Genomic DNA, 24,537 nt, shown 5'->3' with positions numbered 1-24,537 from the left:
ATCAATTTAAAAACAAACAAACTCAATTGTTTTTGTATGCTGTCCCCCCCCCCCCCCCCCCCCCCCCCCGAATTTAAAATGAACAATCCAATCTCCCAATTCCAAGGAAACCTAAAAAAACACAGGTTTTGCAACTTAAAGCATTTTTTTAAGTTGACGAATGACTCATTTTTCACATACATTTTTTCAAGTTAGGTGAAAAACATATATTATAGCTACAATATGTCTCCAAAAGAGGAACAGTGTTTGGCAGTAAAAAAAAAAAAAGAAAAACCATAACGAACTTTTTGGGGGTGGCCGTTGTATTATCGTTATTGTTATTATTATTATTATTATTATTATATATTATTATAAATAAAAATAATAATGATGATAATAACATTATTATTATTATTATTAATATTATTATTATTATTATTATAGTGGCGCGCACATCGACCTCCACGTGTCTCAGATGAAGTGGATCCAGCCGTTCTCCCACTCGCGCGGCGGGGACATCTTGAACCGGTGCCGGCGCACTTTGTAGTTGTCCCCGTGGTTGTTGTCCCAGTACTCTTCCCCGCCGACGCAGTACTTGATGGCGAACTGCAGCGTGCCGCCGCTCTCCAGGAACGCCGGGGTGACGATCTTGAAGGCGAAGCGGTCCGTCACGCCGTCGCTGGAGTCCGGCACGTAGCACGCCAGGCTGTCCATGAAGGTGATCCAGTTGTTGAGGGAGTAGCGCAGCGAGACGCTCTTCTCGAACGCCAGGTTCAACACCCGCACGAAGCCGTGGAGGCTGAACTCGTCCGCCTCCGCGGCCTCCAGCATCACCTTCACCTCCCGCACCTGCTCCTCGAAGCCGGGCAGCCTGCTCGGGTCGGTGAACTGCAGCTCCATGCGCACCGACTGGGCCGGGCCGCGCGGGAACTTGGTGTCCATGTCGTGGAAGTGGTTGTTATGGATGCTGTTGTGGTTGCCGTAGAGCGGGGATTTGGGGAGTTTGGCCAGGATGCGCTCCGGCACCTCCGGCATGTCCGCGTCGTCGAAGTGCTTGACCGAGGTGAGCTCCAGACCCAGGGAGTCCGCGAACCGGACCTTCTTCTGACTTGTCGGGCTCCGACTGCGGCAGATCTCCAGCTTGGCTCTCTCGACCGGGGTCGGCAGGGACTTGCACCTGCGCCGCAGACTCGGACTCTGCGGCGGCTTGAGGGAGACCTCCCGCCCCCGGGGCCTCTCGTCCACCACGGGGCTCTCCGCGGGCTCGCATGTGCCGTTGACGAAGTCCAAGTCCTCCCCGTCGTCCAGGCGCGGGTTGGCCGCCGCCAGGCCCCCGAACAGCCCGGCTATGCAGCTGTAGTTCCGGGGGAGGCAGTTCTTTGGAGGCAGCATGACTACGACAGGGCGCCCGGACTCGGTTTCCATAAAGGACGCCCCCCCCCCCCCCCCTCTCCTCCCACCCCCCCGCCGCACCGCTGCAGACCGGAGGCGGGCGTGATCGACGAGCCGGCGGAGCGAGGGAGGTGAAGCCGTCAGAGGAGGCAGGAGTCCCGCGCTGGGATAGGCGCACCGGCCGCGTCAGCCTCTCACACCGGACCAATGAGCGAATTACGAGAAGGTTGTTAGAATCTTCCGGACTTTGCTGGAGCAGAGAGCGCGGTGCACGGTCTCGCGTCGAGTTTCCCCTTTTCGTGTTGACGGTGATGACATGTGGCGGTGAGGGCTGAGCCCGGCGGTGTCGGAGCTCCATTGGTTGGCTGCTGGAGCCCCGTGTACGTGCGGGACTGAACGTGCCCGCTTCCATTCTACTGGCGGCCGCCTGGGAAACGTGTGATTACAGTCTGATGCCACTTTAAAAATACAATTAAATAAGCATACATGTTTTATGGGCTGTCTTTCATCTTGTGTTATTTTATTATTATTATTATTATTATTATTATATATTTTTTTTTTTAATCTGTGAGCTGTGACAACGCACACTCCAATGTATTAATTACAAATTGACAATAAACGTGGAACTAATGTATTGTTTTCTATTCGATTATATTAGAAACATTGCTGGCCCTGCGAGGAAATTGTGTCCCAGTAAATTCACATCAAGCACTACAAAGACTACCACAGTAATCACAACAAGACAAATCACATGAAACACATTGTATTGTATTGTACCCACTATCAGTGCCTTAAAAGAATAATAATAAAAAAATATATATGTATATGGTGTAAAGAGCACATTTTGCATATTCAATACATATTGTCTTTTTTATGCTACTTGACTGTGTACAATCCTTACCAAAACAAATCCCGTGTAGATGAAAACTGGCCCGATTAACCGATTCTGATTGTATCGTGTTGTGTTGTATTGCATTCTGTTTTATTATACAAATGTGTATATATATATATGTATGTATCCAAATCTATATTTTGTGTCCTTTGTGAAGGATCTCCAGAATTGGGAACATTTTGTTACATAAGAAAGATATTGTGATTCAGCTGCGGCCTGTAGGTCCAGCTTGATGCAGCTTGCATCTCTTGCATCTCTCACGCCTCCTCCCTCCACTTTCCACTACGTCATCAAGCCCTTATCGGTTGTCATGGCGACGACGTTCACGCTCCTCTTGAAACGCTCTCTACCTCCGGCACACAATTATGGACAATGACACACGTATACACTATAGATGTAAAAGTGCAATCACTTTATAGGAGAATAAATCAGCTGCCATGAGACTGTTAAGAATATAGGGATGCAGCTTGAGTTATCACTCTCACTCAGGATTAGATCTTTTTTTGGGGCGACGTACCGGGTGAGACGCTGACCTCACACTGATAGGATGCAGCGAGGGAAGCAGATTGCCCACGGCGCTCTGCCTTATGAGGCAATTCACTGTCAGATGTGAATCTCGTCCTCCGGGTGGAGTCGGACCTCGTTTCAATGAATCCGTCCTCCTCAAATCAGCTGAAGGTTGAAATCAGCAGCTGCTGCGGCACTGAACGGATGTGTGCTCGATCACAACCACAGTGATGTCTACAATCTCCTCGGTCTCGACAGTTTCCTGCTCGACATCTCAGGCTTTCATGTGAATGCCAGTTGAGCTTGTCTGCCAGAGTTTTTGCCCTGCAGGCGCTGATTCAATTCACTCAATTTGTCAAATGAATCGATAGGCCAGTTTAATTTGAAATCCATACCCTCCGAAAAAAGGCTCCAAGACTCGGCTACACTTTACCAAAATAGAACCATCCAGTCTGATTGAAACAGCACGGCTGAGGTAGACTCATCACAATGGAATAGCATCTATTTTCTTCTATACTATTCTATACTCCCAGAAATATCTCCAGCCTGGACATACAGAATGATGTTACGTAATTGGGAGATGTTAGGATTCAGCTAAGAGCTTTTCATTGAACACATTTTTACAAACAATGTCTGAGTGGAAGATCAGCACAAACCCACTCATCATGGAGGAACACGTAAACATTTACATTTACATTTATTCATTTAGCAGACGCTTTTATCCAAAGCGACTTACAAGGGAGAATAACATTCAAGCTACATTGCGACAGAGATTAGTGTAACAACAACATTAGTGTAACAATAAATACTGCTAGGTAGTGCTAAGTAATTGTAGGTTAGGACAGGAGGTACTCACTGAAGAGCTGGGTCTTCAAGTGCTTCTTAAAGACAGAGAGGGAGGTCCCTGCTCTGGTCATTTTTGGCAGCTCGTTCCACCAACGTGGAGCTACAAATGAGAATAGCCTGGATTGCCGTGGCTGTATGGCCGGCAGAGCCAGGCGACGCTCATTTGATGAGCGCAGCATCCGGGGGGCAACATGTGCTCTTACAAGAGCATTTAAGTAGGCGGGAGCATTCCCAACAACACTCTGTAGGCCAGCATAAGAGACTTGAACTTGATGCGGGCGGCTACAGGTAACCAGTGGAGCTCGATGAGCAGCGGAGTGACATGTGCCCTCTTTGGCTGGTTGAACACGTCGCGCCGCCGCATTCTGTATCATCTGTAGTGGCTTCACCGCACAGGCCGGCAAGCCTGTTAAGAGGGCGTTGCAGTAGTCGAGACGGGACATCACCAAGGTAAACATACTATACTGGGGGAATTCCCCACATATCCTCACCGCCAGTTTCTGGGCTGCTATAATTTTGTGCCAAAATCTTGCCCAAAAGGATATGGGTTTCCTTTGGGAAAACAGAGCGTGTCAGAGAAATCCAGTCGTCATGGAAACACATTTCAACATAGCGGGGGATTCCCCACATCGCCCCGCCCCCCGACGTGCCACCCGGGGAGCATCATCATGTGATGTCTCTGTGATGTCACAACTCTCTCCCTATAAAGTTGAGAAGGAACTGCCGTCAGTGTACGCCAAAGGAGAAGAAGGATGCAGCCACATACATGCACACTCACGTATGTACACGCACACACGCACACACACACACACAAACTCAAACATAGGGCAAGTACACTTTCAATTTCACCAGGAATTGCCTAGTTTTCCTCATTATCCACCTATGAGACATTTAGTCCACAAAAGTACTGTTTATTCAAAAGCAACATGGCGGACCAGCTTGAAGACATTGAGACTTTCTTAAAGAGTGTCGACACAGTGTGCGAACTAGTAAAAGACCTGAACTCATCCGATACTGAAGCACGACGGAAGGCGGTGGAGAGGGCCGATCGACATCTCACCGCTCTGGAGGTCAATGGACCACGCAAGGGCGAACATCAACAAGACAAGCGTCAACACAAACCCTCCACCGCTGTCGGCCGCCGCCTCAATCGGTCCCCCGCAGAGCGACACAGAGACCTTCATGAGGATGACGGAGAAAGACGCCCCGGACAGGATGAGGATGAGGAGGAGGAGGAGGGGCGCCACGGAGAAGAGGGCGAATGATCTCAAAGACAAAGGAAATTAAAGCGTACGAGCGACAGGGCGACGAAACCGCCGTGAAGTACAACGGTCATGGCAGACGCACACATTAAGACGGGAATGTACGAGGAGGAAGTCAGGGACTGTGAACGGGCCCTGAGGTGCAACGGGAGACGCAGCAAAGCACACGTACGCATCGGCAAAGCATATCTGGGGACGCAGAACCACAAAGAGTCAGGGAACTTCTTTGAAAAGATTGCGGAAATTGAGCCCGGGAGGGAGAAGGCGGTTAAAGAATACCTGAGCGAGGTGGAGCGGAGGGCGGAGAGAGAGCGAGACAGCCAAACGTGGAAAAAGACAAAAGATGCACCAGATACCAGAAGACTTAGCTCATGAGTCATTTATTTTCATTTCAAGGTCAATAAGGCACCAGCCAGCGAAGCCACAACAGGAAATAAAGAGTGTTATACGTCACAGCGTGTGCAAATAAACATCTGTTTTGTTTCAATCAGTTCGATAATGCCTGATGAAATGGGGACTGCCCATTGTTCCTATGGCCTGTTATTCCGAAATCCCAATAGTCCAATGAATGTAAGGTCAGAGATGTTTAAGTTTTGGTATAAGGTTAGAGATGTTTAAGTTTAGGTGTTAGGTTTTGAGATGGTTAAGTTTAGGTATAAGGTTAGAGATGTTTAAGTTTAGGTATAAGGTCAGAGATGTTTAAGTTTAGGTATAAGGTTAGAGATGTTTAAGTTTAGGTATAAGGTCAGAGATGTGTAAGTTTAGGTATAAGGTTAGAGATGTTTAAGTTTAGGTATAAGGTTAGAGATTGTTAAATGTAGGTATGAGGTCGGCGATGGTTTGGGTTAGGGTGTCGTCCATGTCCAATGGGCCACTTTTCGGACAATTGGGGTTTCGGAACAATGGGCGGTCGGAACAATGGCACGGCAGCAATGAAACTACACTTTCAAGACAATCCCATAACAGCTTAAATATTCTGGCTCTGAGAATGTGAGATATATATATATAGAGAGAGAGGGAGAGAGAGAGAGAGAGAGAGAGAGGGAGAGAGAGAGCTGGAATGAAACTGCTCAAACCGGGCGGAGTGGTTGAATTCAGTTGCAGCTACTCGTGATGCTTCATGCGAGAGACTCGCGATCGATTCGTTCGCGGTGAGCGAATCTCTGACTCAAGAGTGGCCGAGTGAGTTAATCCTCGACTCACAAACTGAAAATAATTACTGAGGACTAAATTAAAGTTCAAGCCAAAAAATAAAATAAAATAAAAACGCTCAAGCGTTTGACATCAGTTCTTTTGGGGAGAGCGACTCACACTTCACTTCCCACAGCAAATAAATGAACTCGAACTTCGATGAGCCGATTTAAAAACGAAACGAAGAGTCGAACCTTTCGCCACCGGCTCAGCCCCTCCCCGCGTCGATCCAGCGCCGCCTCTCGCGGTTGTCATGACGACGACTTGGCGACTCCTCAAGTCGCGCGGCGGCGGCGGTGGTGGCGGCGGCGGCGGCGGCGGCGGCTTCAGCGCGTAACCGCGGCCCCCGCCACGGCGCGTCATGGCCTTTCCCTTCTGCTCCGTTCGTCCCCTCCAGAGCTAGGCGTCAGATACATGGCAGCCTCCCGAGAATGTGTCCCGACTGCCGGTGAGGACCCGGAGAAGGAGTGTCCGCCGGGCTGCGGTGACGCCGGCGCGGCGCACACGGACCGGAGCTACGTGCGAGACTTCCTGAAGATCAGCGAGGAAGCGTCCCTGAAGGAGCAGGAGCCCTACGAGGAGTTCATCTTCTCCGGCTGGGACGAGGCTGTGAGTAGCGCTCCCCCGACCCCGGTCCAACTTCCCTAACGTGTGTGTTAACATCATTTATTTGGGATCTCTGGACTTTTATTAATAATAATAATAATAATAATAATAATAATAATACCACAATAGTAAAACAATAAAACAACAATATAACAATATTAATACTCTCCTAAACTATGATAAATAATACATCCCGGGTTCACCAACACACAAACTGTTCAATAATAATTATAACAATAACGTGTGGAATAATCAGTGTGCGGTGATGCCAGTACACTTGCACACGTAATAAGCTATTATTGAATGAGCTATTATTTATATGTTAACTCACACATACGTGTATGTTAGTGTTAAATGTTGAATTTCTCATTGATTTGCATTGGAGAACCATAACGTTGAAGCAAGAACTTCCGGCCGCGTTTCGTCTCATCGGAAAAAGATAAACATTCCAATGAACATTTTCCGAGGCTGACGTCGTGTTCTGCTTTGGGACAGGTCCGGGGCTGGGGCAGAGTCCACCCGCTGGGGTGCCTGCTTGTGCCGCTGAAAAAGGTCAAGAAGCCAAAGAACTCGGGGCCAAAGTACCACTGCCTCTTCTGCGCGGAGCTGAATCTCCTCGAGACGCAGAGCCCGTCCAAGCACAGCGGCGACTGCCATGCCAATTCCCACGACGGAGGCCAGATCACAGCCGCGCCCCCTCCCAGCCTCCAGGCAAAAGCCCAGAACAACAAAGCCCTATCGCCTCCGGCCCAGCAGTCATCCACACCGCGTCTCCTGCTCCGAGAACAGATGGACAACCTGAGGCTCAGACTGTCTTTCCAGCGTTCCCAGCCGGCTCACGTTTCCAATCTCAGCGTACCAATTCTACCGCCGGTCAAATCTCCCCAGTGTAAATCCCTACGAGTCGGCGGCCAGATCTGCGGCAACGAGGCCGCGTTGGAGGGCAGAGGAGAGGAAGCCAAGGACAACACGTTGAGGTTCGCCGACCCTCCCAAGGACGTCAACCGGGCGATGCTGGCCTCGAACTGCAGCTCGTGTCAGCAGAGCCACCGACTGCTCAACACCTTCCGGGTCCCCGCCTCCAAGGTACCGCTCTCCTCCATAGCGGCCCTGGTGCCCGGCTCGACCTTCTCCAAGGCGAACAATCTGAGGAAGGCCGAGCGCACCGGCAGCGGGTTCAGATCGCGCTCGCAATGGGCCTCGTCCCAGCACTTCATGGTGTTGGCGACCAAGGTCCCTTTAACAGTGCCCCGCCAAAGGAAAAGGTGAACAGACTCATTGCGATTACAGCGTCTAAGACATTGATTTGAGATCTTTTTTTTTTTTTTTTTTTAATCTTACATTACAGAGAAATCAAACGAACGATTTAGGCAATGAAGAGTTTAGTTTTTTTCCCCCCACACCATTATAAGTACTCAGGTGGACTGTAACACATTTCTCCTGATTGCATAAGCATTCGAGTTGAGTATACTACTTCTTCTTTGGGCTGCTCCCGTTAGCGGTCGCCACAGCGGATCATCTGCCTCCCAATACCTTCTGTTCTTCGCATCTTCCTCCCTTACACCAACCGTCTGCATGTCCTCCTATGTCATTAATACATTTTTTTCCTTTACTTGTTCCAAGCATGGTTGCAAGCCTAAGTTGGAAATTTATTTTCACAATCTTTTTTTGGTGATCAATACCAGCTAACGATCAGGAGACAAATGGGATGGAAAACAAACTTTTCTATTCCACTATTAAATGCTGTACGGATATTAATGAAGGGTAAATCATTTCCGAAGTGCCACAGTAAACCTGAGCAGCTGACCACAATCAAAAAAACCTCAAATAAATAAAATAATAAAAAACACTGTCCAGTACTGCATGTTTTGTAAACGTACTGTAAGCAGCTTTGTTGTTTGTAGAGTTCTTGGAATACCTTCAACAAGAAATTTTTTTTTTTATAATTTTGGATGTCACTGCTATCCATTCAAAGGGCTACCAACCTACACAAAATGTCTGAAAGATGCTCTTCTACACCGTGTTTAGATACACAGACGATGCTGTAGTTAAGATGGGATCACACGTTTTACAAATTAAACTTTCTAGTGCTTCACTATGAAAAAAAAAAAAAAGAGCCATGGAATGGTTGCACTTCTCCAGTACTTTATTGAGAGCAGTAGGGCTTTGACAGTGGAACCAACAAGTCAACCTTAAGTCCACACGTTGAGGCAACGAGCAACCAAACAAAAGGCTGTGAGGAAAAATAAAAATGATTTGTATTTGAAGAAAATATAGTCTTCATGCAATCCCTTCCAAGAGAAGACAAAGCGCTGTAATTGACACTGGAATATGTAACTTATTTTACAAAAGTTTGACAGGTTTAAGCAAGGCATTTGTCAGTTCTATTCAATTACAAAACAGAATGTACACGGTTACAATAAATATCCATTTTGAGAAGGTCAAGTAGATACCGTACAACAGAGAGAAGCTATTGATGCTGGATGCAATAAAATAAAGCACCCACGCGTAATACATTTGGACACAGTGTTATCTAAACTCACTAGTTTTAAAGGATATTTAGTAATTGCAACATTAACTTGCGACTCCTCAAAATACATAGTAATGGAATTACCAGAAAATGAACAGTGACCTGACGTTTCATGCAGCAAAAAAACATTTTGAAAATTCTCCATCAAAATTGACAAACCATGCAAACGGTTTATTTAAAAATATTTTTCTTTACAAAAGAAAAAAAAAAAAATAAGTATACTTACGACTGTTATTTCCTCAGAGCAGCAACACAAAAAGGTTTGCAACAAAAAGTGCTAACTTCAAAAATAAATAAATCAACAACTCGAATTAAAGCATAATACTTGGAATAAGGCACCAGAATAAAATAAATAAATACTCAAGGCCTGCAGTATATCGTAGTTCCCTAGAACACGGTCTGAACGAGGTGCCTGTGCAAATGAGGTTACTGAGAATAATAGAAAGAAACAAAACAGGTATCACGGTGACTTGTCCAAGAGATGAAAGAAGCATGAGTCCCAATTGCTAAGGTGGGGATGCAGTCGATTACAATGGAGGAATTTCACCGGTGTTAGAATAAGACTTACCAAATAGGACATCCAACTCACTCAAATAAAATTTGTTCAACCCCGCCCACAATCGTCATCGCTTCTGTGCAGCGCCACTCCGGCACTGTCAGCAAGCTCATGAATAAGTTAAGGACGACAACAGCCTGGTCCGGTAACTGACTCCTAGTTATGTCCTAGACCAAGCGGACGGCCGTCAGGCAGAGGAGCGATCACGCGACACCAAATCTAACACATACACTTAATTACAGTGTAAAAACTGCCAGAACTAAGGTAAGCGTTCTAATGACTTGTGCCACATCTAGATAACGACAGTTTGAGGCATCACTTTGTGATGCTGGTCAACGTCTTATACATACTCGCAGTGTTTTGTGATGTGATTTCTTTTTTTGTTTTTTTTATATAGTTTTTCACAGTGATTATTTCACAAGGTGCAAACTCTGAAAGATGCACTTCACTAAAATCTTCCCACGAACAATGTTACATCAATGAAGCAAGCATCAAACAGAAGCAGAAAATTGGTATTATATATATTAGGGTTAAAGGCCATGTATACAGTTGTGAAATGTAGAGATTGAGAATTTCCATGACCTCATTGTTAAAATTGCACACGATATTAATGCACTGTAGTGTTACATTTCTAACATGTACAAGGACTAAGCGCCGACTAGTGCTTATACATCAAGTTGTAGAAGTAAACGTGCTTTTGATTTTTAGACAAGACACAATGTTATCCTATGTGCAAATAAATATGTAAACTGGCAGGAGTTGAAATATCATGCCCAATGAGCTAATAAAGTGCAACCAAGCCATCTGCGTGTATGTCAGAGAAACGCTCTGGACACAATGTTCATCATGGAATGTTCAAAGACTCCAGAAACGCCCGAGTCTGACGTCGCTTGTGGTCCTACAGCCCAGAGAACCTAACCACACTCCTCTGAGGTGAACGAGCAGACAGTAGCCGTACTGAGAGGGGCTTCAGCTGTTGGGTTTCCCAGGATGCTGAAAGAGAGCGCACAGGCTCTCACAAGTCTGGGTTTCAACGGAACTGAAGTGAGAATCCATGTTCCAGGCCAGGTCGGCTGATAAGAAGTCGTCCATGACTGTCTGAGTTTCATTGCTCGTCAGGAAGAGGTGTCCGAGGCCCTCCGCTTGGCTGGTGACCGTCTGCGTTTCTGTGCTGCTCGATGGCCTCGTGTTCTCTCCCTGCGGAACGGGGAGTTGAGGAGAAAGTCCCAGTGGGAGAGGGGTGATGTCCGTCTGCGTCTCTGTGTCCGAGGACTCTGTGCTCATAGAAAAGCTGGAGTGGCGCAGGATGCTGCCGAGCGGCATGTGGCTTCCGGCACCGAGGAGGAAATTAAGGTCAGTCTGAGTCTGAGTGTCAAACATCTCAAGCTCTAGGTCGCTGGCGTGGGTTCGGCTCTGTCCCACGCTTTGGTCCAGTTCATCCAGCAGCAAGAAGTCCGTCTGGGTCTGAATGTCCAGCACCTCCAGTGGCGTGACGCCGGCGAGTCCGCCGAGCTCACTCTCCTCCGTCTGTGTTTGAATATGCACAGCGTTAAGGAACTCTTCAAAGTCAAAGTCGATGCCGGCGTGCGGTGCCTGAACAGGGTCCAGGTCTGGCCCACAGCCTGCAGAGGTGTCGCCGAGCACCCGGTGGCCTGACATGCTGTCGGACAAGATATTCTCCAGGTCATTGAGGAGGGTCATAGTTTGGGTCTGGTTGTCCGACATGCTGTTCGGGTTGAGCTCATCTGTCTGCACCGCAAAGCACATGCCTTCGACAGCCTTTTCTTCCTCATAGAGAGTGTTGCCTACTGCAGCCATGGGCTCCTCTATGGCCACATGTGTCTGGGTGGAGACACTGAGAGAGTCACTGTCAAACAAGTCAGAGCACATAATAGCCTGGTCCATCTGAACCCTCTCCCTGGACTGTGCTCCAGCACCGAGGCAGCGTGTCTGGGTCTGCCTGGTCGTATAGGGAGGAGCAGACATTGAGGAGCAGGGCATCTGGCCGAGACAAAGATTGTCCGTCTGAGCTCCAATAGTGGATGTGGCTTTGGTTCTGAAAGGGAATGTCTGAGTTTCCACACTGACAGGCAGAAGGACTTGAGCACCGACGCTGATGTCCGTCTGAGAACAAGATGACACAGAGGATTCGCCGACTGCACATAGCCCCATCCCAACGCCAACCCCTGTCCCTAAAGGCATTCTGGATAGGTAGGATATGTCTGTCTGAATGTTTGTGGAGGTGCTCCTCCCCCGCTGAGCCCCAAGGATGCTGGTTGATACCTCTGAGCAGAGTGGCTTTAGACTCACCTGCACCCCTGTGCTGATGGGCCCCAGGGTGGAGCGGGAGGTAAGAACGCCATCCTTGATGCCCAGGGCCTTAGAATCCAGTTGAGGGACCACAGCCCCCACCGCTTGTGGGAGGAGTTGAAGTGTGCTCAGGGAGCCCTGGCTGTCCAAGGCCAGAACAACGGACCTCAGAGCCCCGCTTTCGGTGGAGGGCAGAAGGACAGGCACATGGGCCAGCTGCATCACAGGGACATTGACCAGAGCCATTTTCGGCTTTGGTAGAAGCATCTTCTTGTGACTCCTGTGGATGTTCAAGGTTTGATTTGGCGTCTCCAGGAGATGGCCTATCAAATCCGAAGGAAGACATCCCACCGATAGCTCCATGTTGGCACTCACATTTTGATATGTCATCTCACTGGGCATAACCTTCACAGAGCCACTGATCAATTTCTCCATTTTGCGCTTTTTCACTGGTGGAACTCTACAACAAAAGACACAGCATACATTGATGATAAGTAATGGTTAAAATCAGTTATTAGAATTGTTTTCGAGGCCTATAGTGGCCTATTGTATACCTGTGTTCTGTGGGGAGCTCATGGCCCGTCCTGTAGATATGAGACAGTAGCGCAGCTCTACTTGCATAAGGGCATCCACATGTGCACTGGTAGGTCTTCCCACAATCTTCTATGTGCCTTCTCAGGTCCCACTCCGTACTGTAGCCATTGCTGCATTTGGAACATTTGTGCTTCTTTTCTGCATGCATCTTCATAAAGTGCTGGGGAGAAAATGGGTTTTAGGAATTCTTTAGTTTTCTTTAAAACAACTTGCAAAAAAAAAAATAATAATAATAATAATAAATAAACCAAAAATAAAAACAAACAAAAACACACAGGTATCAATGTACCAAATGTGTGTACATTTTACAGCACCATGTCTAGATTTGAGTGGTTCTGTCAATAATAAAATCAATAGTATTAATGAAGTGTTAGTAAATCAGAGTTAAATCTGATTCAATTTAAAAAAGGAATGGAAACATTTGACAGAGGAAAAGAAAACACATAACATTACATGGCTTGCATTACATAAGTGCACATAAGTCAATCAATTTCCACATTTTTGCCACTGTAGTGTAAAATGGGCTTTATCCAACATCCAGTTGAAAATGGTAGATTTTATTATTTGGATGATAGATTTCCAAAATGTATAGCATTACATTTAAAAGTTTTAGGGATCTACCAAAGAATGTTCGGAGCAGATTATAACAGGAATGCAAGTTAAGTTTAATAGTTTGGATAATGCTATTGCATGCTTTTAGTGTCAATATGTATGCAGCCTTATGTTATAACAAGGCTGTATACATATTGACACTAAATGTTTTTGACTAGCATGCAAATTTAGCACAACTGAATATTATGATGATCCACAAAGGGATGTATAAACAGTATAATCAGTCATTATCACAACCTGTTCTTTTGGTCAAAAATTCCCAAACATGTCAGCAAGTTTTACCTTGCACTCAAACTTTCAAAATGCCTTCTTTCCTGCTGTAGTGTGAAAGATGCTTAGGGCAAGTGAAACCAGCTCCAGTAGAGTTAACGTAGGATACTGGCACCGAGCGGTTGCTTGGTAAGGCTACAAAGTGTGGTTTAAAGAAACGTTCCACTGTGTCACACAGTGTGGCATTAGCATGCTAGACAAAAGGCCAGGCTCACAATGGTAAGTGGGTAGAACAGGAATGGTCTTACTTGTTTAACCAGTGAGAACTGGGAGAAGGGCCTGTTGGGCCCTCTGGGACAACCCTCAATGGGACAACAGTAGAGCTTCTGAGAGGCTTTCATGTCTTTCCTGATAGTTGGGTTGACAAGACCATCCTGAGGTAAAAGAGGAGATGGAAATAGAAATAAATAAATAAATACATAAATTCGGGCTGTTTTACAGTTGTATCCAGGGAGATTTTAAACAACTGTAATGATAGATTAACAGATTTCTTAATTACAAAAAATAGAGAGATGGGAAGAAATAAGACAACCATTTTAAATAATTCAAATGTTAAAGTTAATTAGCTAATCAGTACATTGAATTTCCCCAACATATGCTTTCACTCTGCCTCCTAACAGCCGTACAGAGCATGCTGAAGCAGCTGTCATTAAGCTGCACTAAAGCAATAAACACACAGCATTACATAAAAGACAACAGCACTGGCAGGCAGCGTGCCTTACATCCAGTCAGCATGATAAACAGTCTCCTAGTGTGTGACCACCGCTGTGCTGCTCAAGGTCACATTTGTCGACTGGATGCTGAGCCACTAGGTGGAGGAATATGGCTAAAGCTGAAAAACAAGCTCTCATTTATCTCCTGTATCATGCAGAGGAGAAACGATGTAGACTTAAAGAAAATACAGTTTTTATTGTATTTATCATTATTATTTTTTTTATTAAATGGGCTTAGGCTGCATATTTTGAAGATATATTTCCATTAGTATTGCAAACGATACAATGTGAAGACCCATAGGAATTGGCAATTCCGAGAGTAATTTACTAAATAGTAGACCGGCAGAAATGAATACCCCCACCCAGGAGGAACTGCATGCAGAGACATCACACATATCTCGGCTTATACACTGGAGGACACCGCTCTGCAAGTTATTACTAATAACATTACAAAGGGTCTGCTGAAAGCCTGAGTGTCAACAGAGCAGCTTTCAAGAAAGCGGACAGATAATGGAAGGAGTTGAAAGATTGTAACAGACACCAACACATGCGAAAATCATTTGGACCATTAGTATGGATCTCAAGGGGATTCATGGAATTAAAACAAACAGAACATGTGTCTGGCATCTGGGGAACTGCCAACATGACAAGTGAAGCTGTCCAGCTTTAACTAGACATGGATCGCCGTAGCCAAAGCATGTGGTCACAAACTGGACTTCATTCACAAAACTAGTAAATTCCTCGTACTTTTGTAAAAGGAAGGGAACCTCAATTTTGAATGCCAATTCTTTGTTCTTGGCGTAGCCGGTGATGAATACTAAGTGTGTAGGTGAACGACATGCGGGGCTGTGTGCAAATATGCCATGGCAAAAAGATCCCAAAAGATCTCCACATGGTCCACAAAAACACACAGAGTATTTTTCTCTCTGCAATTCTTATAGGGGACTTATTATGAAAAACTCAGTCTTTCAGTACATTTGGGCCTCCGATGGATCTACTTAAACACAAACTGAAACAAGACAACCAGTCAGTTTGTTTTCTCCCTTCCAGATTTTCTGCCTCATGTGACATGTGATCTAGGGTTGCCATGGTTATCGGTGTTACCAGTGTTACAGGGTGTTTGGGCATACACTGGGGATGCCACAGTGAAGAATTTTCCCCACCGGTTAAGAAACGGTACTCTACAGCAAGCGCATTTAGTGATAATAATGGATGCTCCAGGTTTACCTCAACATCTCTTATGGAACCAACTGAACAATGATCACCAATATATTGATCATAATTAAACAGAAGAAGTATTGATGTGGCTTATTTCTGAGAACCAGGTCAATCAAGGAAGACTTAAAATTTCGGGTTTCAATAAAAGCATGTTGCAAACGCAAATATAATGTACACCTAGGTTACAGCGCCACTTGGATGGCCATCGCCGCTTCAGCGAGCACTCAGTCCACGGTTCCCCCAGAGGCGGTACCAGATGTGCTCGGCCTGGCAGATCTGCTCACGCACGAGTCAGAGGGTGACACAAACCTCGAGGCGCAATCAAAGCGAGGGCCGGCGCTTGAGTGCCATTAATACCAGCTGTCGGTGACAAAACTGCAAAATAATTAGACATGACAGATGTTTCGTAGTGAACAAATCTTTTAAATTAGTCAGGAGTCATGAGTCTTCGCGACAAAGGAATGTTTACTGCAGCAAACGCCTATATCTTAGGGGCTGATATGGCAGTATAGTAGTGATAGAGTTAAAACAATTCCGGACAAAGATAGCCTCTTAACATTTTCTAACATTCCAAAAAACTCCAAATACATAGAGAGCCTGCTTCACATGAGGGATGCCGCGGTGAGGAATTTATTTTACCCACCCGCTAATAAATTCATGACAACATGGGTGTTACCGGTAACAGGATTCAAGAGGTTTATTCTTCACATACATATACATACTTTCATACATATATGCAGTGAAATGTGTAACACAGATGTTGTCACGCATTTTACGAGATAAGATATTGCGATACTCATTACCTGTAGACCTACTGCGCATGTCTGCTCCGCAAAACTCAGAGCCGGACACATAAGCGATTTTCTCCAGAATATCACACTTAATGGCTTAAATAAAAAGCAGTGGATTGATATAAAAAGTTGTTTTTTTTCTATTTATTAATTGCATGGAGGCTGTTCAGTGCTTATAGCGATGAAGCAGATGGTGGCTCGAATGTGGTGGTCTCGCGTGGCACGGTCGGTCCGGTGATTGCAACGGTGTTGAAGCTCCAAGTTATTTCTTGTATAAATTCTTATATGTAATACTGGACATGAAATCATTTTGTTTTATTCTTTGTGCATCACCATAGCAACATATTGTCACGCCTGTTTTGTACCTCCCCCTTGCCGTTACCCTGTTACCTGTGTTTTACAAAATAATATGTTGTTCTCTTTTATTTGAAAGCGGGTGCTTGTACTCAAAAATGAACTAAATGGGTGTGTCTATTAAAAAAAAAACAAAACAAGGCTTAACGGTGGGCAAGTAATGTAATCGGTGTATGCCCGAACACTGTATAACACTGGTAACTATGGCAACCTGAATTCACATGAAACAATATTCAAATTTGGTGGTTTCTGCAGTAGTTAATGTATCCTGCGGGTCCGGCCTGAATGTAATTCCTTTTTCACAGCGACCCAGCCACTAATGCGGTGCACCAAAAATGAACAACAAAGCCCGAGTTGAATAACCACGTAAAATATCAAACATACAGGGCACTCACTGGGCAACTCAAGCTGTCAGGCCTGTGTGTTCCAGTTTTTATTGGTCACTTGAGGTGGTTAAGATGAGCATGGTATGACGGCGACTACTACTACTACTGTGCTGCTGCTGCTACTACTACTACAACAACAACTCCTGCATGGTTGCCTCACAAAGGCACGGGTTAAAAAGTAAAGGCCCATTCTTCGCAGTAAAGCCCTCCAGATTTCTATTGTGCTCCCTTCAAGAATTCCCTGCAAACCCACCACACCCTGCATGATCTTGGAGCAAAACTTATGCCCCTTAGTATCCATTAGCTAGGCCTTTAAGAGGTCGCTCAAATTCCACTCTCACCTTTCCGAACAAGACTTGGGTCGTCAGCAAAGCAGGTGATGTACCAAAAAGGAGATTGAACCCCTACGTCTCATGGAAAATATAAAATGGAGAAGCCAAGGACGTTTACCCGAAGGTAGACAAAGAACTTTGACAAGGGTGACATGACAATGGGATGATGGATGAGTCTCAAAACCCACAGCTCCGCAGTCCGCCTTAAAACCCAGTTTTGACAAAAAACAATGGAGGCAGGACGCGCACCAAGCAAGCCCCGTAGAAGAAAGAACGGGAATCACCTCGTCTTAGAGCCCCCCGAATGACTACATGGTCGCCTGCGCGGATCGCTCTCGGGTGGATTCTGAACCGACGAAACGGCTCAATAAATGGATTGGATCCAGGAAAACAAACCTGTCGACCTCAAGGTTTTTATGCTTCGTTCCTCAACGTCAATGGACGCCGCGTTTGGAACCGGTACACACACACACACACACACACACACACACACACACACACACACACACACACACACACACACACACACACACAGTTACACTGTTATGATCTCGGATTACAGTGGCGTGAAATTACATTTAACAGGAATCGCTGGTTAATCGCGATTATGCCTACGCCGATTAATCGTCAACTAAAATAAATAAATAAATACATGAATAAATCACGACGGTGACAGCCCTAGTTAAAACTTTGACAACGCAAATGAGCGCTGAATCAGCGTGGGTGGAGTTTGGTGACGACTTGCGTCCCCCCCCCCGGCAGCATTGCGTGGAACATAACGGTGTCGGCGTCCGTACCTGGACCCGGTGGGACTTGACCAGGTGCATGCTCAGCGCGGGGCTGTTGGGCAGGATCTTGCCGCAGCCCTCCACCGTGCACAGGATGTTGGTCCGCACCTCTTTGCTGAGCTCCGTGACGGACGGCTTAATTATCTCACCGCCACCGGACGGGACGGAGCCCGCGTGGCGTCCCGGCGCTCCCTTGCGGTTGGCTTTCCCCGGCGGACGCGGGGCGGCGGCGGCGGCGGCGGCGGCGGCGGCCATGTTCCTGCGCGTTGACCAGCGAGAGCCCGCTCGTACAGCGTTCGCGTCGTTCAAGAGCCCAGGGGCTGTCTGCGGAAGCTCCGCCCCTTCCGCTTCCCGGGTGGCGGCGGCGACGTCACATCCGTTGAGGAGACGCGACCAGTGTGAAAATGGGTGGGAGGTGAAAGTATTAATAGAGGAAAACAAAAACAAAAACAAAACAAAACAAGGGACGATAAATAGAATAGAAGAAGTTAAAGAAGGAGAAACAGTCTTTATTTGTCACACCACACTACAACACATGCTTGCACGCACACACACACGTGCACATGCTTTGGATGGTGGCAGGTGAAATGGTTCCTCTGCAAATAGAAGGCAAGGCAGCAATTGTGTTGGCACATTTCGGGACAGGATGACATTTAAACTTTTATACGTAAGCTGTTTTCCTTTTATTGTTTTCCGGCCCCACAAAATGATGTTCATCTTCCATGCAAGAGTGTAGGAACCACAGCCATTTGAAGACGGATGAGTTGCCTTTACAGAGATGATTAGTTTGATGGTGTTGGAGTAAAGCGATGTAAGTGAAAAGACAGTGAATGCAGTGAACAATTCAGGCCGTACTTTGAAACCACTCTTTGCACAACAGCATATTGAAGGAAAAAAAAAAGTCCCGCCAAGTACAGTCAAATTTTTTGTTTTGTTGTTGCTTGCATCACATGGATTGCAGGGTCATTTCTACTGTTCATAGGACAAATCGGCTGTGGAGCCCTGGAGTCATGGTCGGATGGCGTTATGTTTATTCAGACAAACTTTATTATATAAACAAGGATGGCTCTTGATGCTTTGTCCACCGCGGAGGGGTGGCGTGAAACTGAGCAAAAAGATAATTAAAAAAAATACATCATTGGATGCAGGTGATAAGAGGTCCACGCGTCCACAGCAAAATACATCATTTTGTAAGGTAGGCGAGCAACTTTTTATTAAAAGGACAAATAACCCAACAATGTGGGGAATGGTCACAAAAAATGTTAAAATATTTGGGCTTAATGTTATGTGTATAGCACAGGGGAGCATATATTATTCCACATAGAAAATAAAATGACAAATAGGAGACTGAAGACATTTTAGTAATTGTGGAAAAAGACAGGCGAGCCACATGCTTGCCCAAACTCTAAAATCCCAACAAGCGAGTTTGTTGACAGAACGCGGACAAACAAACTAAAATAGGCCAATACAGAAGGCTGCCATTTCTGTTGACTTAAAAGTTTATTTTCTTGGATGAGTTGCTTGCGAGGGGGGACCAGGACCTTTGTCATTGATCACAAAATAATTTTGTCCTTTCTTGGTGATGGATGACAGCAAAGGTGTGACAGGGGTGGAGGCAATTCCTGTAAACAAAAAAAGAAGAAAAAAAAAAAAAAGGAAGTGAAACTTAACAAATTATGTTCTTGAATAAACACTGATTGCAAACTTCTTACCGGAATAGTGCAGCAGGAAGTACACAAGTCATTAAATACAACATTCCCCTTTGCAGTGCAGCATCGTCTCCGCACATGTGCGTTCCTGCCCCCTAGTGGTCATCTACAGAACTAAAAGGTTATTTGTTGGACATAGCTCCACACGAGGCATGTTCACTCACCTGACGACGCACAGTGTCTGAGAGACTCCAGCAGGTTTGCGCTCGAAAATTTAACAACACATCTGAACGGTTCCTCCCTTTCCGTCATGATCTGGTTGGTGTTGTCTCTAAACTTCGTCTCCAGCTTCAGGATAGAGGAAACACATGAATCACAAACAAGTTATTCGATGTTGGACTTCCTGTTTTTGTAACGGAGTCGTGCTTCCTCGCACCCTGTACACGGCGGATTGCAGCTGAGGCAACGCCCCGTCACCAAAAGCTTTGCACGCCATCTGAAGGCTGTTCTCTGTGTTCTTGGCCTGCTCCCGCTCTATCTGTGGATCTATAAAAGAAAAAAAAAACATATTAAAAAGGATATATATTTTACTTATTTGGGGAAATGTAAATGAGCTGAACACACTTGAGGGAAGTTGATTCTTTTCCCCAAGAGGACGAGGGTGCTTGGTCGGGAAAACCTAAAAAAAAAAAAAAAAGATTAAATTAGAGAATATAAATAACCTATAAAACAGTGGTGGGGCCCACACCATTGTTTATAATCCAGAGGAAGTTACAGGCAATAAAATCAAATTATGACTCATCATGTACGGTTTAGTGTGGGAGGAAACCAGAGCAACACAAGCAACTCAATTTCCCCTCATCCCGTTCCTACCTGTTGATACTGCTTCATCAGCAGGTTCCTGATAGCGCTGAGGTTCTGCCCACTGAGGTTAGCGTCCTTAACGGAGCTGTGTCTGGTGGCCAGCACCAAGGCCTGCAACGTATAGACTTATTTGGGAAAGGTGGGAAGACTCAAAAAAAAAAAGAAAAGAAAAGAAAACAAGTGTCCATCGGAATGCAAACGAACCGCACACCTCAGTCTTACCTGGGAGAGCAGGGGCTTCTGTTTCGATGTCAAGCCGGTCACAAAAACATATGGCGTCTGCAGATGGTGAACAACGTACGTCGGCTTCAGGTGGTTTGGGCTGGAGTAGCCATCGCCCCAGGCAACGCGGATCCAGAGAGCCTCATCCACGTGCTTCTTTATTTTGATTGACACCTTAAATGTAATTCCAGAAGCAGGCCTTCAATAAAGGATGTTCAACATAGGCCAGAGATGGACAGTGTTGCAAATCTCCTCGGTGAGGACATTCCTTACATGTCTGATGACTTCAGCAAGGTGGGTTTTAAACTGCATTTTGAACTCGGTCAGATCAATTGAAAGCACATCATCTGGGAGGGGGAAACAATAGTTTATACATATATGTGTTATTTTAAACGATGAAAGAAAAACACTGCAAGATGCGAAGGCACAAGGCTTGGGCAATCGCTCAAAATTGAAATCGTCCAATTCACGCCCTCCCAGTGATTGATGATGATGAAGTCGTTGTCACATCCCATATCTACGGTAGTAGTTGAGTCAGACAATACTACGCCGAGGATTAGAAGAACACATAGTCATATGAACCGATTAGCCACAACATTAAAACCACCACTAATACCGCCGCCAAAACAGCTCTGACCGGTCGAGACATGGACTCCACAAGACCTCTGAAGGTGTCCTGTAAGTTGTGAGGTGGGGCCCCCATGGATCGGGCTTGTTGTTCCAGAACATCCCACAGATGCTCCATTGATCGGACCCTAACCCTGTCCATCCACATGATGTAGAAGAAAACGTGTCATCAGACCAAGCCACCTTCTTCCATTTCTCCATGGTCCAAGTCTAATGCTCACGTGCCCATTGTAGGTGCTTTCGGTGGTTGACAGGGGTCAGCATGGACACTCTGACCGGTCTGCAGCTACGCAGCTCCATACACAGCAAACTGTGATGCACTGAGTGTTCGGACACCTTTCTATCATAGCAGCATTCAATTTTTCACCAATTTGTGCCACAGTAGCTCTACTGTGGGATTGGATGAGATGGGCTGGACTTCACTCCCCATGCGCATCAATTAGTCCATGGGCGCCCATGACCCTGGTGCTGGTTCACCGGTTGTTCTTCCTTGTACCACTTTTGGTAGGTACTAACCACTGTATACCTGGAACACCCCACAGGACCTGCCGTTTTGGAGATGCTCTGACCCAGTCGTCTAGACATCACATTGTTGCCCTTGTCAAAGTCAGTCAGATCCTTACTCTTGTCCATTTTTCCTGCTTCCAACAGATCAACTTCAAGAACTGACTGTTCACTTGCTGCCTAATATATCCCACCCCTTGACAGGTGCCATTGGAACAAGATGAGCAATGTTATTCACTTCACCTGTCAGTGGTTTTAATGTTGTGGCTGATCGGTGTATACTACAGCCAATGTTTTCCCGATTTTTAAATAAGATGATTTATCCTATACTTGTCTGTTTGAACATTGTAATTGCTAATTTACAATGGAAAAACAAAACAAAACGGATGTTAACGGATTTTTCCTAGCGGATAAAAAAATAATAATAATAAAAAATCGTCTGTCATTAATGTCCTTCGGCGATTGGTGATCAGCGATCGGCGATCTGCCCAAGCCTAGAAAGCACATAGAGAACAGTGTTTATGAGGCATGCTTACCTCTTGGGCCAAGGAGGTGAAGGGCGTGCCACATCCCATGGTTCGGATTGTCGATGATATCTTAAAGGAATGAAACAAATAAGAAAAGGTGTTCAACTTGAGTTTCCTCACAGGCGGCACACGGCTTGTCACAACAAATTTGCCCCGAGTTCAAATGACTTACACATCATCTCAAGTTCAGTGATGTGCTTGACTCCCAAGCAGCTCTCCTGTGGAGGATACAACCATAAGCACAGGTTAGGAAGGAGGACACACTGACCATAACACAACTCAAACTGTGCATGCTGCCAAGTCGGATCCAACCTCATTTGGAACGTTTCACCCAGAGTATTATTTGAGTGTCCCTGCTTGGTCAGAGTGCTAGGAAAGTTGCCCTTTTGGTCATCCCATTAGCTATAGACGGAATAAACAAGTATGTTTAAAGTGGTAATGCATAACATTGTCTGTGTCGGGTGGAAGTCTCAAAATTCCATTAAAACAGCGACAGTTCTCCCCCCCCCCCCTTAACTTTTGGGTTCTCACAGTTCCCCCTCGTCTCTACCTTATCTCCGTCCTAAAGTTTACCTTCTTCTGATCGATTGACTGTTTTTGTCACATAAATATACATACGAGCATACATTTATGTAGTGAAATGACATTGCAACGCACCCGGAGATTATGCACAATAAGTACTAATTTGTATGCGTTTATGTTACATATACATTTAGTCATTTAGCAGACGCTTTTATCCAAAGCGACTTACAGGGGAGAATAACATTCAAGCTACATTGCGACAGAGATTAGCGTCACAACAACATTCGTGTAACAATAAATACGGCTAGGTAGTGCTAAGTAATTGTAGGTTAGGACAGGAGGTGCTCACTGAAGAGCTGGGTCTTCAAGTGCTTCTTAAAGACAGAGAGGGAGGTCCCCAATGTTCTAACGCAAATACATTTAATAGATGTTTCTTAAAACGTGCATAACATGGGATCTTTTATAGAAAAAAATATATATTTTTTTTACAGACCAATATTGCGGATTAGAACTTTAATATGGAAACTCGATCTTGGCATTCTTGTCGGGAAAGGCGGACCCCGCCCACAACAATGGAAAAAAAAAACCCCAAAAACATAGCAAACGCGGGATTTTTTTTTTTCTAAACAAAATCATTTTAAGGATTTTCACTTTAAAGATACAAACAAAGCGCCGCACCTCACAGAGGGCCCGCAGGTTTTCCGTCAGCGCCGACTTGGGAAGCGTTAAATCCAGGGACTGTTGCTGCTCCGCGGTCAAACGGCCCCATCGGCCCAGCAGCGTGTGCAGCGACTGCTTGGGAATCCGCCGAACGAGCCGCTGTATTAGCCGCCGCGCAGGGTCATCCATCGCACGACCCTCGGCAAAGTCGTTTTCGGAGCGAGGAGCGGTTGGGAGCGTGGAACGTCCGACCACCGGGCGCGGAGACCGGCGGAAGCTGTTGCCTACGAATCCAAACAACGCGCCCTGAACACAAGACACGCCTCCATCTTCTTCTTCTTCTTCTTCCTCTTCCTCTTCCTCAGTGGCGGTCGGCAAATCGTCCAATCATACTCATCCTCTCAAATGACGCGTGCAGCCTATAGTGCCTCCTCTCGTAGCGGAGTGGTAGTGAAGTTACGGTTAAAAACGTCGACATTTTCGAATTTGATATCATCGTTCACACGAAGTATTATTTTATTTTATTTATTTTTAATATACTATATGTTTATATATATAATATATATATTTCACTAAATTTTCCTCGACAACATCACATTTACAACCTAAGGGGAGGGCGTTATGCGCGCCGTCGCGTCACTTCCGCCGTCCAGGCCCCGGCAGGTCCGCGCCGAACGTTGCAGAACATCCTCCGCCCGAGCTGCCGTCGCGGGGCTGCTACAGCCGCGCTTTCAAAACGCTTCTGGCTGAAGAATTTCCTCGTTGTTCGCCCTCCGTGGCCGCCCCGCCCCGCGCCTCTGGCCCAGGCGGACCAAGCGTCATTTGTGGAGTTT

The 24,537-nt window shown here is 45.9% G+C and overlaps 4 protein-coding genes across 8 annotated transcripts in view; 1 reads left to right on the top strand and 3 right to left on the bottom strand.

Annotated features, from left to right (window-relative positions):
- Positions 1-450: 450 nt before the first annotated feature.
- Positions 451-1,404, bottom strand: LOC307228579 (protein phosphatase 1 regulatory subunit 3E; the record flags this gene model as incomplete). Its single annotated transcript, XM_079998284.1, has 1 exon — positions 451-1,404. One exon carries the CDS (start codon positions 1,402-1,404, stop codon positions 451-453), a length of 954 nt encoding a protein of 317 aa, XP_079854410.1.
- Positions 1,405-10,723: 9,319 nt separating this feature from the next.
- On the bottom strand, positions 10,724-18,313 carry atmin (ATM interactor). The gene is made up of 4 exons (XM_079997730.1): positions 18,139-18,313; positions 13,796-13,921; positions 12,626-12,825; positions 10,724-12,531 (listed from the first exon to the last, which is right to left on the bottom strand). Exons 1-4 carry the CDS (start codon positions 18,166-18,168, stop codon positions 10,731-10,733), a joined length of 2,157 nt encoding a protein of 718 aa, XP_079853856.1. The 5' UTR covers positions 18,169-18,313; the 3' UTR covers positions 10,724-10,730.
- Positions 18,314-18,891: 578 nt separating this feature from the next.
- Positions 18,892-23,975, bottom strand: cenpn (centromere protein N). Its single transcript, XM_079998134.1, has 10 exons — positions 23,723-23,975; positions 22,695-22,740; positions 22,532-22,591; positions 21,138-21,211; positions 20,865-21,038; positions 20,652-20,753; positions 20,403-20,457; positions 20,215-20,324; positions 20,003-20,126; positions 18,892-19,751 (listed from the first exon to the last, which is right to left on the bottom strand). The coding sequence occupies exons 1-10, from the start codon at positions 23,891-23,893 to the stop codon at positions 19,630-19,632; spliced, it is 1,038 nt and encodes a 345-aa protein (XP_079854260.1). The 5' UTR covers positions 23,894-23,975; the 3' UTR covers positions 18,892-19,629.
- A 397-nt stretch (positions 23,976-24,372) lies between these two features.
- Positions 24,373-24,537, top strand: part of cmc2 (C-x(9)-C motif containing 2) — a 2,231-nt gene continuing 2,066 nt past the window's right edge. For all 5 annotated transcript variants that reach the window (XM_079997153.1, XM_079997154.1, XM_079997152.1 and 2 more), the window contains exon 1: positions 24,373-24,537. This exon is cut by the window's right edge and continues 54 nt beyond it. The gene's annotated coding sequence lies outside the window, so the exon portion shown is untranslated.

This window comes from Zeus faber (genome assembly GCF_960531495.2).
Source record: "Zeus faber genome assembly, chromosome: 3".
Lineage (NCBI taxonomy): Eukaryota > Metazoa > Chordata > Actinopteri > Zeiformes > Zeidae > Zeus > Zeus faber.
The sequence above is the reverse complement of the archived record's forward strand: the minus strand, read 5'-3'. Positions and strand labels throughout refer to the sequence as shown.

What these genes read in the sequence shown, in the direction of transcription:
- atmin (XM_079997730.1), bottom strand. Translation starts at nt 18,168, where the DNA reads ATGCACCTGGTCAAGTCCCACCGGGTCCAG. An exon ending in AGTTCTCACTGGTTAAACAA is followed by an intron (nt 12,826 to 13,795) that starts GTAAGACCATTC and finishes TTTTCTCCCCAG; the next exon opens with CACTTTATGAAGATGCATGC. An exon ending in GAGCTCCCCACAGAACACAG is followed by an intron (nt 12,532 to 12,625) that starts GTATACAATAGG and finishes CTTTTGTTGTAG; the next exon opens with AGTTCCACCAGTGAAAAAGC.
- cenpn (XM_079998134.1), bottom strand. Translation starts at nt 23,893, where the DNA reads ATGGATGACCCTGCGCGGCGGCTAATACAGCGGCTCGTTCGGCGGATT. An exon ending in AGAAGCCCCTGCTCTCCCAG is followed by an intron (nt 20,754 to 20,864) that starts GTAAGACTGAGG and finishes TATACGTTGCAG; the next exon opens with GCCTTGGTGCTGGCCACCAG. An exon ending in TGATGAAGCAGTATCAACAG is followed by an intron (nt 20,458 to 20,651) that starts GTAGGAACGGGA and finishes TTTTTTTTTTAG; the next exon opens with GTTTTCCCGACCAAGCACCC.